Source organism: Chelonia mydas, chromosome 1 (genome assembly GCF_015237465.2).
Source record: "Chelonia mydas isolate rCheMyd1 chromosome 1, rCheMyd1.pri.v2, whole genome shotgun sequence".
Taxonomy (NCBI): Eukaryota; Metazoa; Chordata; order Testudines; family Cheloniidae; genus Chelonia; species Chelonia mydas.
The window spans coordinates 203,100,161-203,113,199 of record NC_057849.1 but is presented as its reverse complement, the minus strand read 5'-3'; the positions used below and the strand labels follow the sequence as shown (position 1 = coordinate 203,113,199).

Here is a 13,039-nt window from a genome sequence, read left to right as displayed (position 1 = left end):
AGAGAGAAAATAAAGGACTGCAGATAGTTTAAAAGAGGGGAGGATGACAAAAGGGAAACACCTATTGGGTAGATTACCTAGGATGGGAGTGACAAGGGAGATTTAGGCTAAATATTTACAACACCTAGGCGCCCTGCTATCTAGTGGACTTCACATCTCTAAGTTAGGTGCCCAGCTTTGCCCAACAATGCAGGGACCAATATAGATGCCCAAGAACGGGAGTCACAAAAGCCAGCAAGCTGAATGGGAGCTGGTAGGAAGAAGTGAGTTAGGTGCCTAAACCACGTCAGCCCTTTCTTGCACCAAAAAAAAAAAAAAAAGAGTGCCAAGGGGATGGTGGGGCCGTGCCACCCTTTGCCCCAGGCAGTGGAGCACTCACCCAGGAGGTGGAAAACCTGGTGTCCAATAGTCTGTCTAATTTGGAGCAGGGAATTGAACCTTCCCTGCGTGAGTCCTAACCAGTGGCTTCTGGGGTGGGGTTTCAAGCACTGCTGTTGAAACTGTTCCACAACGTATGCAAGAGTTAGTCATGGATGCAGAGAAGGGTCCTCGAATGTTGGGCTCTAAGGAGCATGTCGTACACCCCACTGGACTACAGCATAATATTCTCCAGCCCAATGGTGGCCTTTGTGTGGGGTGGGCATGCTCTGAACACACCTACTAGTGTTGGCCCAGGAGATTAGGTGGGGCATGGCTAGTGTGTGAAGCCCACTGAGTGAGTAGCTGAGCAGTTTAGCCTCATCAGGACTTGGGCATCTTTGCACAAGTGCACCAGTAGACATTTAGGTGCCATGGGGCCATCCCCAGCAGTGTATGTGCCTAGGGCCATTAGGCATCTCCAGATTTAGGCATTAGCTGAGCAGATGGTTTGAGTAGCTAAATGTTGTACCTTAGCAACTAGGCACCTAAATCCCTTTGTGAATCTAGCCCCTCAGTTGTCCATGGGTGCCAATATACGATGGTTCTTTATTGGACATTTACAATATTAGTGCTAAGCTTGATTTAAAAACCACAAATATTGCCACGTCTGTCCCTTCCCTTAGGAGACTAGTCCATCCCCCTGCTACCTCCGGTGGGTGAGTGGCGTTTCCTCATATTCAGCCTACCTTAGTTTCATGCCCTTCCTTCGAGCTAGCTTTCTCCCACACCCTGCTGTGTAATTCCTCTTCCTCTATTGTGGTTATACTCTTCACATTTGCACAGTAGGCTCATGTTCCCCTTTATTTGTCATTTAGCCAAACTAAATGGGTTAGTGCTTTTAATGTTTTGGTCTGTGTCAATCCCTCCAGCTGTTGCTCTGAAACCCACTGGCCCCCTTCTCCAAGTTGGCACTAGCTGTCTGGTAACAGGGTGCCCAGCAGGGAATGCAATTGGCCCTATGTGGTTGTGCCAGAGCCACAGAATATAAATATATATTTATACACACAAGAGCAAGGCTACCCATTCTCTAAGCACAGGCTGTGACTGCAAGGGTGAGATGACAGCCCTACAATAGCTGGAATGAGGGAAGCAGGGTGATGGGAGTGAGGAAAAGGATAACAGCCCTAATCTTCCTCATCCTAGCAGTTGTTTTGAAGTTACACTCAGTGTAGGGCTTATGCTTAGCTGAGCTGGATCAGTGTGACCTGAGCCAAGTGAGCCTCGAAAGGAAGCTGCTCTCTGCCATCAGAAAGAGCTGCTCTCTCCCCGTGTGCTCTCAGCAGCTGGCTGTTCACCTGGAGGGTGGAGCTAGAGTATGAGAAGTTGACAGCAGGGCCACCAAGTGTCCCCATGCATCCAGCTCTGTCATGCCTCCCAGCACTCACAGAGGTGTTGGCCGCTGTGTAGTTGTAGCCATGTTGCACCCAGGATAGAGGGACAAGGAGTGTGAGGTAATAGCTTTTATTGGACCAACTTCTGGTGGTGAGTTCCTTATTACATCAAAGTAGAGGGGTGTTCAGATACTGCTTAAGGTAGCCCCATAGAGACACAGGCAGGGCTGCATCTAATGCTGTTTGCATGAACTTTGTACATGTAAAAGCTCACCCTTAATATGGGATCTTACTGTAAAAAAAAAAAAATTTAAATCCCTCTTAGGGACCTTCCTGAACCTGTTTCTCTCTCATTCGTATTAGTCTCTTTGCAGCTTTGCACAGCAGATCCTGGACTGAGTCATTTATTCTAAACAAAGAACATATGGTGAGAGCTGTTGGGAGATTTTGTAACAGATGCGGATTATTCACAGTCCAACAGTGCCAGCAGTGAAATAAACTGACTGGCGAACAGTTGAGGGGTTGCAGTTTCCTTTCCCACAGTTTCTCCAAAACATTAGGCCAACCTTTTCAAAAGGGGTCACTAATTTTGGATACCTGACTTGAGAAACCTTCAACCCAAGTTTCTACTCTTAAATACGCCCACTGCCAGCAGTGTGGTTGTACAAATATGGGTAAGGGCAGAATTGGGTCTGCACAGCTTTTATCGGTCCTAATGCAGAAGATAAGAAGAACCCAGCTTGAAGTCAGAGGCCTGGGAATTCATTTATTTGCAGTCTTAACAAATTTCAAGCAATCAATAGGACATCTTCTAGGAGCGAGACACTTTTCAGAGCACAGCTTCACCGTAGACTTTTTCCCCAAAGTAAATGCTAGTGGCCCAGGGCCTCTGTGTAATAGTTACCATAGAATCAAACACCCACACACACACACACGCCGCTTTTTGACAATTCAACAATATTCCAATAGCAACTTTTTAAAAAAGTTACAGGAGGCCTCAGTAATCAATACTATTTTTAAATTTAAAATTAGCAACGCGGGTCACCATTCAGCCACAGCGCCTGCAACATTTCACACCTTGTTCTTGGTTTTTAATGATGTAGCAATTCTGGCAACAGTGAAAATGCAGAAGCCATTAACAAAAATCCAAAATCTATTTTGTGGCTGCAGCAGGGCTGAGGGGAAACAGCGTTTGGTTCAGAATTTTATTAAACGGACATTTCGCTCCTGCGGTGGGAGCCTTCTTTGCTAGCTTTTAGTCCACAGCAAAGGATTGGTTGTAAATTCAGAAGCCCTGAAAGACCAAGGTTCATAAGTAGCTTCTTCGCTATGGGCCTGACCCTGCTGAAGCTACTGAAGTCAATAGCAAAACCGCCACTAGTATGCACAGGACAGTGCCCTGATGCATGACTGCACTACGCTGTAATTCCACAGCTCCCTTTTCTAAACACCCACTCAGGGAGTGGACAGCAAAGGGAGGGCTCTAATGAAGAGTTGCTGTGTTAGGGTCACGGGATGTCATTTCAGATGCAAGAGGGGAGCTACCATTGAACTGATCTCCAGGCAAGAGCCAACCACGAACTTTTCCTCCACTGAAAAGCACAGGGAGGGAGGCCAAGGAGGAGCAAACACATCGGCATCTGGGGCTGCCAGGACGTGGGTAGTAGGAGCCCACCACGGTCGAGCACCATCTCCCAGGGCTGTTGCTTTTTCAGGTGGAACAATTCATTCGGCCCATTGCTTTTCACCGGCCTGAGGTTCTTCCAGCTGCAGGATGAAGTAGCTCAAGTTTAAGGCTGGGGCTACAGATTTGAGCCTGGTCTTTGTTTGCTACCTGTAGCCTCAGCAGGCGCTCCTCAGGCTGGCACAAGGTGAGAGCTAACACCTTCCCAGTGCTGGTTGCAGGGGCCCGTGGACATGGTCAGATGGGGAGAGCAGCAGTGCTGACAGTAGTGGCCCGTGGAATGCAGGGAACAGTTACAAAACATGACTGGGACCCACATCGCCTCGGACGACCATACTCATGGGAGAGAACGTGCAACACAACACAAAGGCAGGTAAAGGAGTCAAGAGCTAGTGTCAGATGCTCTTCACCATCTGAGGAGCCCGCTGTGTCTCATGTCCCCATTGCACTGCTGGGGTTAGTGCCAGGCAGTGAGCGAGAGAAAGAGACTGCTCCCTGGGGCAGCTCAGGACTGCTGGGTGGCTTTTCTCAGGTTGGCAGAGGTTGCAGGAGAAGGTGAACACAGTTTAAGTCACCCCTGGAGGAACACACTACCTTTAATGAACATGGCCACAGCTCCCTCTTCCAGCAGCCACTGGGAGAGGAACCAGCCAAAGCACTGCTCACCTGCCTTGCACTGGACTCCAGGATGCTGGCTGGCTACACCTGATCCAATGAGTGGCAGGGAGGAGGAACAGGCAGGGCTCTGTCTGCCTTTCAGGTCTTGCCTTGTTTATTACAGCAACCTCCTATTTGCTGGTGTGGGATCTACCTGCTCCTCCCTCTCCACCTGGCTGGGGTGTCGGTGCTGTTTGTACAACAACAGGTTCATTCTCCCCAGACAATGCTGGCTGCCGGTTCTGCTCCTTCCCCTGAGCAGAATGAAGACCACCATCCCCACCCCACCTCCTGTCGCTCAGAACACAGGGATCTTGTCTCTGCGCACAGAATCCAAGTCGTCATCCAGCGTTAACAGAACCTAAAACGAGAGGGAGAGATCAGCACACAGCTCCTGTGCGCGACATAGCTTTAACTGCCAGCTGCTTGGCATGAGATGGGGGAGCTCAGGCCACTTCCTAGCCGTGACACAGGCGCCCCCTTCACAAAAAACCCATCTGAATGGGCACTGGCTGGCCCCTCGTCAGGTGCCTCAGCAGAGAGGCTGGGGCCAAAATGGGCTGTGGAGACTGAACTCTCCTCTCCCCTTGAGAGAGATGATCCCCAGAGTGACGCGGCGTGGTGGGAGCTTGTTGTGCTTCTCCCCAGCCTGCACTTGCTCTGTGGCTGCTGACTAGAGGGCTTCTCTGCCCAGGACAGAGCCCAACACCTTTCACCAGCACTAAAGTCGTAGGAAAAGCCAACACACCAGTAAATCAAATGCCACCAGGGCAGCACTAGGCACCGCACAGCTGGGTAGGAAACAAAACTGGCTGCACCTCCTGACTGTGCGCTTCACGAGGGGCAGGGACAAGGCAGCAGGGGGACAAGGGCTCAACCTCACCTCTCCACTGCCTCTCTTCCTCCCCCAGCCCAAGGACAGTTTGTTCTCCCACCCCCAGGGGCACCCCCTTGGCATTACACAGCAAGGTCAGGAAGGGCAGCAAGCTTAGTCCAGTTGGCTAATACAACTTACCTGCCACTTTTAGTTAGGGAATCCCAGGAGTGGCTAAAGCTCCATACTAGGGGCTTCACTGGGGGTCCAGTGGGGTCCCCAGCAGGGCGCTAGTGTGACAGCTGAGAAAGAGGGAGTCTCAGATGGTGTGGGGGGAGAGAAGAGAGGAACAAGGGCAATGCCCCCCGCCCCATTACGGCTGCATCAGCCACAATCCTCAAGGGGACTCCAGGCCAGGAAGTAATTAAAAGAATGGAAGGGGGTGGAGTGGTGGAAAATGAGCCAACCCAATCACAGCAGGAGACACGGCTGTTGAACTCGGAGTTGGAGCATCCCCTTGCAGGAGCAGTCTCAGGAGCAGAGCAGGTGGAAAGACAAGTCAAGGATGGGGTTGATGCTCCCCAGAAGCAGGCTGTATGAACAGGGGTCAGGACGTAGCACAACACCACCAGGCGCCAGGGGGCTGCCAGCACGGCCAAGGCTACATATGTGCCCCAGCTAGAGTGAAACAGAAGAAAGATGGGGGGTGGTGGGGGAATAGAGTGAGGGATGAAGAACAACAGCAGGAGAGAGAGGTGGAAGGGGAATGGGCAGGAGATGGAGTGAGAGAGAAGCTCACCAAGAAGGAGAAGAACAAGGCAGCTGCTGAGAGGAAGTGCCAGACGTCATGGTCATCAAAGAAGCCCAGCAGGATGCACGGGCGATTCTTCTCTCGGGATTCTGCCGGGGTCTCCTAGGGAGAGAGGGCAGAGGGCTGAGGAGGAGCAGGCTCCCATATCTTCTCTCTCACACACAGAGTGGGGACAGACACTTGGATGGCACGTTGCTGGCATCGCCCATCCGAACATTTCACAAAACTCCCCCGGCTTAACCCTTCGGTACCATGTGGGATGTCAGACCAAAGAGCTGCACCGGGGAGAGGCATCTGTTTAGTAAGAGCGAGTGGGCAGAGAACGTGAAGGGGAGAGAGTGAAGCGGTAGCATGCGGAGACAGAGAGGGGCTAGAACACTGGACTTGGAGTCTGGAGACATGGGTTCTTCTCCCAGATTCATAGCTTCCATGGGCAGAAGGCACCGTGGTGACCATCAAGTCTGACCCCTGGTATAAAACAGGCATAGAACTTCCCCAGTAATTCCGGTCAAGTTACAACTTATCTTCCAGAGATAGAGAAGCCACCGAAACCCCAGGTAACTTGTTCCAATGGTAGTGACCCTCACTGTTAAAAATGTGCACCCGAGATCTAGTCTCAGTTTCTCCACTTCAGCTATCAGACACCCAGCTGTGCCACTGACCTGCCCCGTGACCTTCAGCCTCTGTTTCCCCTCCCACTCAGTCTCCCTTCTTGATACAGTACAAGCTGTTTTATCGGGCACTTCACCAATCGGAAAGCTCTATAAACCGGCATTTCTGATCTTCACTGAAAGTCCGGTTTATAGTCTGGTTGGCATGGGGCTGGCAGGAGGCTGGGGCGCGGGAGGAGGTGCAGAGCGCGGGCTCTGGGAGGGAGTTTGGGTGTGGAATGAGGCGTAGGGCACAGGACGCCGGATCCGGGGGCCACTCACCTCAGGCAGCTCCCCAGCAAGCAGCGACCTATCCCGGCTGCTCCTAAGTGGAGGTGCAGCAGGCAGCTCTGCACGCTGCCTCCAGCAGCGGGCTCTGCCCCTGCTGTGGCTCCTGGTCAATGGGAGCTGTAGAGCCAGCGCTTGGGGCAGGGGCAGCGTGCAGAGCCGCAGCCAGGACGGGTTGCCACTTGCAGGGAGTCGCCTGAGGTGATAGTCCCCTGGATCCAGCACCCCGAGCCACCTCCCGTGCCCCAACCCCCTGCCCTGAGCCCCCTCCCACACCCAAGCTCCTTCCCTCTTCGTTAACCAGCATTTTCCCACTTACCGGCACTCCCCATTCCCCCAACATGCTGGATAAAACAGCTTTTACTGTATTCGCAAAAAGAAAAGGAGTACTTGTGGCACCTTAGAGACTAACCAATTTATTTGAGCATGAGCTTTCGTGAGCTACAGCTCACTTCATCGGATGCATACTGTGGAAACTGCAGAAGACATTATATACACAGAGACCATGAAACAATACCTCCTCTCCCCACTCTCCTGCTGGTAATAGCTTATCTAAAGTGATCATCAAGATGGGCCATTTCCAGCACAAATCGAGGTTCTCTCACCCTCCGCCCCCCCACAGACAAACTCACTCTCTTGCTGGTAATAGCCCATCCAAAGTGACCACTCTTTTCGCAATGTGTATGGTAATCAGGGTGGGCCATTTCCTGCAGAAATCCAGGTTCTCTCACCCCCTCACCCCCCTCCAAAAACCACACACACAAACTCACTCTCCTGCTGGTAATAGCCTATCTTTGGATAGGTGTGTGGTTTCATGGTGTCTGTGTATATAATAATGATATTCTGCAATTTCCACAGTATGCATCCGATGAAGTGAGCTGTAGCTCACGAAAGCTCATGCTCAAATACATTGGTTAGTCTCTAAGGTGCCACAAGTACTCCTTTTCTTTTTGCGAATACAGACTAACACGGCTGTTACTCTGAAACCTTTTACTGTATTGTGAGCACTTTAAAGCAAGGATGGTTTCTTAAACTGTTTGTGTACAGTGCCTAGCTCAATGGAGCCCTGATCTCAGCTGGGGCCACTAGGTGCTGGTGGAATACAAACAAAAACAACAAAAGTAGACCTTGATAGTTTCATCTCAGTGATACTCATGAATAAAATCCATCCCCACTCTCTGCCCTCTTGTGGCTGCTATAAACAAAACTGCAAACAAATTCAAACCTCTGCTTACCTCAGACTGCCCGAGCCTTCTAACACCAGACATGCCCTTGGAATTAACCAAAACAATGACCTACTTGGGGGCAGAACCTGATCTGAAAACACGCCCCCATCTATCGACATTTGCTCATTCTTGCAACAAATCTGTACAGACTCAACTCCTGGATTCCAGACACCTTTAGCTTATAGGTTGCACAAAAAGTCTAACAGTGACTATGATTCCCCACCTATCAATCTTTATCCCTTGACCCTGTCACCACTGAAAACAGCAGTTCAAACTTTCTATTTCAATGAGATCTTCCATGTGCAGGCAACACCATCACGGTCTCAATACTGGGAGCACTACAGTGGCACACGGATCCGGGTCTATGAGATCTTTAACATTATGCAGGTAAGAGACATACACAATGACTTACAAGCATTCAGAGAAATTTCTGCCCTCTGTGGTTACCAACCCAAAAAAGACCTCACTGCTCCATAGTGCAGCTCTCTACTATCCTTCTTTCTAAGCTACTTGACCTACTAAAGAAAGTCTCCATCTCTAGCCCCTCGTGGCAAACTGAACCTAACAAACTTTGGAGAAACAAGCTGGGTAAGATAATATCTTACTGGACCAACGTCTGTTGGTGAGAGAGAAGCTTTTGAGTCACACACAGGTCTTCTTCAGGTCTGGGAATAGGGTTGCCAATTTTGGTTGGACTATTCCTGGAGGTTTCATCACAAGACAATCTATAACGAAACATTCATCTTTAATTCCTGGAGACTCTCAGACAATCCTGGAGGGTTGGCAACTCTGTGACTGGGGAAGAAACTCTCAGAGTCACAGCTAAATGCAAGGTGGAACAGATTGTTTAGCAAAAGTAGTTAGCACATATTGTAAGAGACCATTCCAGACAACCTGGTCTGCTAGCACCTCTGCACTCGGAGGACAAAAAAAGGGGGTTAGTGGGTTACAGATTGTTGTAATAAGCTGTAAATCCAGAGTCTCTGTTCAGTCCCTGATTTTTGCTGTCTAGCAGAGGAATGAATTTAAGCTCCCAGGCACGTCTTTTGAAAACATTTTAGTAAAAGACAAAAACACCGTCACCTGTGGGTGAACACTTTTCACAGAGTGATCACTCCATATCTGACCTCTCAGTCCTCATCCTCATCCTCAAGGAAACCTGCACAACACAAAAGACGAGCCTGGGAGCTTAAATTCATACCTCTGCTAGACAGTAAAAATCATGGGCTTTGTCTCCACTACCACTTTTGTCAGCAAAACTTTGGTCAGTCAGGTGTGAAAAAAACCACTCCCCTGACCGACATAAGTTACACGGACAAAAGCACTGGTGTGGACAGCGCTATGTCTGTGGGAAACACTCACCCACCAACACAGCTACCGCCACCCATTGGGGGTGATTTAATTATGCTGGCTGGAGGAGAGCTCTCTCCCATTGGCATAGAGTGGCTACCCAGGAGACCTTACAGCGGGGCAGCTGCAGTGGTACAGCGTGCTGCTGTAAGGTCCTGAGTGTAGACACAGCCATAGTCTTAATAATGACACTCGACTGATGGGTCATTGCAACAATCTGTAACCCACTAATCCCTCCTTTTGTCCTATGTCTACAGGGTTGTTAACGGGCCACTTCACCTTGAATGGTCCCTTAGTTTAGCAGAAGACATTTGTGCACATTCTATCTGCTCAATCTTGCATTTAGCTGTGACACACTGAGTACCTTTCCCAGACCTGAAGAAGAGCTCTGTGTAAGCTGGAAAGCTTGTCTCTCTCACCAATGGAAGTTGGTCCAACACAAGATGTTATCTCACGCATCTGGTCTCACTAATATCCTGGGACTGACACGGCTACACCACCACTGCATACAAGCTAACTTCTTTATCAGTTGCTCTGTGCTTCCTCCAGACCAAAATCTTAAATAAATATTCTGTATGAACACTGTGTTCAGGGATCATGAATTCTGCGTGGTAAGCATTCAGAGCATAGGAGAATCTAGAAAGACACTGGAAAGACAAAAACCCTTCTCCATTATACAAACAGAAGCAGGAGAAAAGAAATTACCCTCCAAATAAACAGCCACCTGGAGTAATTCTAGATCTGTGAGCTTCTACAAGAGCTCATGTTACAGACCTACCAAGGTATAGCTATATTTTCTTTCTCCACCAACAGCCAGTACTCTTTCTGGATCACTTTCACACCACCCTCTCAATTCACGTTAATGTAATAAGGAACACACGGGATCAACAGTGTGGTACATGATGCCCTTGGCTATTCCTGTGCTAGTGTCAGTTATTTTTGGCTCATGTCTGTAATAGTCCCCATCCTTCCAATACATTGAAGGAGTTTGCCCTTTCTTTGCCATGTACGGTTATTAACAATCCAGATGCCTTTTCCTAAAACATTTTTTTGCAGGATAAAAAGGGATATTCAGAAGTATGGACTGGGGAAGGAAAAGGGAGCAGAAATGATGGAGGAAGAGAGAGAGAAAGAGAGATGGGGCTCAAGACAGATAAATGTGTGACCTTTACCTCCCAGCTGCTGAGGTTTTGGAAGAAGAAGTAAAGGGCTGCAGCCCAAACCGCGGCCGTGGCCACAATGCAGAACAGTGGAATGGGCAGGAGCTTCTCAGAGCTGCGGAGCTGCAACGATCAAAAGGAACAAGGCCTCAAAAATCAGCCCAGGGAGGCAACATACAATTTCCTTTCCAAGAACCATCCAGCTGTGCACACAATCACAGCAAAGGGCACAGTCCCGGCACACCCCTGAAAACAGGAGGGTGTAGTCAGTAGCACAGGGCATCCATTATTCTCAATTTTGGATCAGAAAATCATCTGCCTCTTCAACTTTCTGAAAGCTCTGGCTTCATTTATTGCCCCTTTTAGGAGAATCTAAGGCCCAGTCTGCACTCTGCAAAGAGACATAACAAGCAGCGTCTGGCAGGCTTGCAATGCTATACAAAGCCCTGCATCCTCTTGCCGACGCCAGCCCAGGAGTTTTACAAGCTCGGTTTGAGACACCCAAGATGGGCTGTCTGCGACGGCTCCTCAGCAGGGCAATCACAAGTGTTGCAGCTATAACAGCTCAACCTATCCTCCGAATACATCCCTAAGTGCAGGGCACCCTGTGTGGAAAGTACCCAGAAACCCCTGCTCCCAGCAACAGTGCTACCTAGGGGATAGGTGCTCTGGAGTCCCAGAATGCACTGGTGCCCTCATAGTGTAAAGTGGACTGATGTGTGGCTGCCCCACATGGTTTCTGTAAAAAAAACAACTGATCATGTGTCGCCGATGGGCTTCCCCCAAGCCCCTAACACCAAGGCCCCCCATGCTGCAGAATTAGCAAGTCCCCAGCGGGAGTGGACACTGCAATCAGAGGAGCAGCGAGGGGCGCAGACATTAGGCAGCCAGCCCCCCTTCACACTGCACTGCAGGAGTGGTGGAGACACAAGGAACTGCTGCACGAAAGGCCTTCGTTCCCCCAACGGGATGGCAGAGGAAATAAAGGCTGATGAGGGCAAACAAGCTGCCTCCTTTACCTTCATGATGATGTAAAAGGCCAGATACAGCAGTAGGTTACAGATAAAGATCCCCAGCATGTAGGAGGCAAAGTCCCTTGGCCGATACACCAGTCCAAAGACAGCACTGAGAGAAGGGAGGGACAGAGACAGACACATTAACCAACTTCTTCACCCATGCTGGGGAGGGAGACTCCAGAATGCGTCAATCACACACTGCTCCTGCTATCACAGGACACTTGACGCACACCGGTTTGGCCTCACAGCCCTCTGGGGTGGCAGGTAAATACTCTATGTCCTATTTTACAAATGAGAAACTAAGGCGGGGTGGGGGAAAGTGATTTGCCACAGGGAGCCAGTGGAAGAGCTAAGAACAGAACCCAGGAGTCCTAGCCCGCCCTCGCCCCACCCCCACGCAGCCAACTCATATATCACACTCCTGCCCTCACTTCTGTGGTTTCCGATCTTATTTGACACTATTTTGTCTTTTCTGCTCAGTATTCAGAACCTGTGAGTGGGCGGGTGAGAGGCTGAGAGGAAATAACTAGAGCGCCCCCTGCTGCCCCTCTTATTGGCTTGCAGGACCCCCTTTCTCCCAGGCCCTACTGGGCAGCAGGGGATATCTGACAGTTGGATCCACTTCAGAGTGAGCTGGAAATCTCTAGTCAGTTTTAAATGAAGGCGTTCAAGTAGTTTCAGGGCCTACACCTGCCCCAGAGCCCCTGCCAACTTCTTGTCTTTTGCAGTCACATCTCCCTGTGGCATGCTGCTGTTTGGAAGATCCAATCCACACAAACAACAGAGCACACAGACTATCTGTTAAAATTACACTGGACATTGACGAGGAGCATAAGCTAGGAGCTACATTCCAGCTGAGAAGTTTACATTCTGACAGCCTAAATTCCTCCCTTGTTTTTCAGTTGAATTTGGGATTCTTCTTCGCTCCCTTTCCTGGATGGTTGTGCTGTGGTTGTGGACTGTTAAGCAGCCAGAGGTGGCTTCATTTCAGCAATAAAAGGCCAGATTTTTAGCCATGTGTTCGTCTCTTCTGACCCACTCCAGGGGCACAACATTCCTGGAAAGCTGCCTTAAAGCAGCAGCACCCTCCATATAGTGAAATCCACAGCTATGGCAAAGCTACGCCAGCTGTTCCTGCCCTACCCCTGGTGCAGGGGAGTGGCTGGAGCAAAATGCATTTTGGTGATCCTGGCTGTTGGAGGAAATTAAGACAGGATAGAAAATGAAGAATTCTGCTGGTGGTGGATTTAAGGAGGCACAATACAATTACCCAAACTAGGTTTTAACAAGGAATTTTCTTGGGAAAAGGCGTCAAGGAAACTTTAACAAGAGGCCAGGATTTTGATTTTACATCTCATCCAAGAACTGGCCCCTCTAGCAACATGGTCTAACAGCATGGCAGGGCACTGGACGAGTCCTGACTCAGGGTGCATCTACACAGCACAAGCAGTTCAGGGGCTAGCAAGCTTGAATCCAGTTAGCATGGGTGACAACAGCAGTGACAACCGCACAGTGAGGTCTAGCAAGCCGAGTACGTACCCTGGGCCTTGTATTACCTACGCTGAACCCTGTGCTGCACCGTCTCCACTGCTGTTCTTAGCCACACTCGCTGGATTCAAGCTCGCTTGGGTA

General features: G+C 49.8%; 1 protein-coding gene across 5 annotated transcripts in view; it reads right to left on the bottom strand.

Annotated features, from left to right (window-relative positions):
* Nucleotides 1-2,491: 2,491 nt before the first annotated feature.
* SIDT1 (SID1 transmembrane family member 1) overlaps nucleotides 2,492-13,039 on the bottom strand; it is an 83,864-nt gene continuing 73,316 nt past the window's right edge. For all 5 annotated transcript variants that reach the window (XM_037910012.2, XM_037909979.2, XM_037909988.2 and 2 more), the window contains 4 exons: nucleotides 11,411-11,516; nucleotides 10,404-10,514; nucleotides 5,706-5,819; nucleotides 2,492-4,453 (listed from right to left, as the gene is read on the bottom strand). In XM_037910012.2, coding sequence (XP_037765940.1) covers nucleotides 4,391-4,453; nucleotides 5,706-5,819; nucleotides 10,404-10,514; nucleotides 11,411-11,516 — 394 coding nt within the window. In that variant the 3' untranslated portion in view covers nucleotides 2,492-4,390. The remainder of the gene's footprint in view (nucleotides 4,454-5,705; nucleotides 5,820-10,403; nucleotides 10,515-11,410; nucleotides 11,517-13,039) is intronic.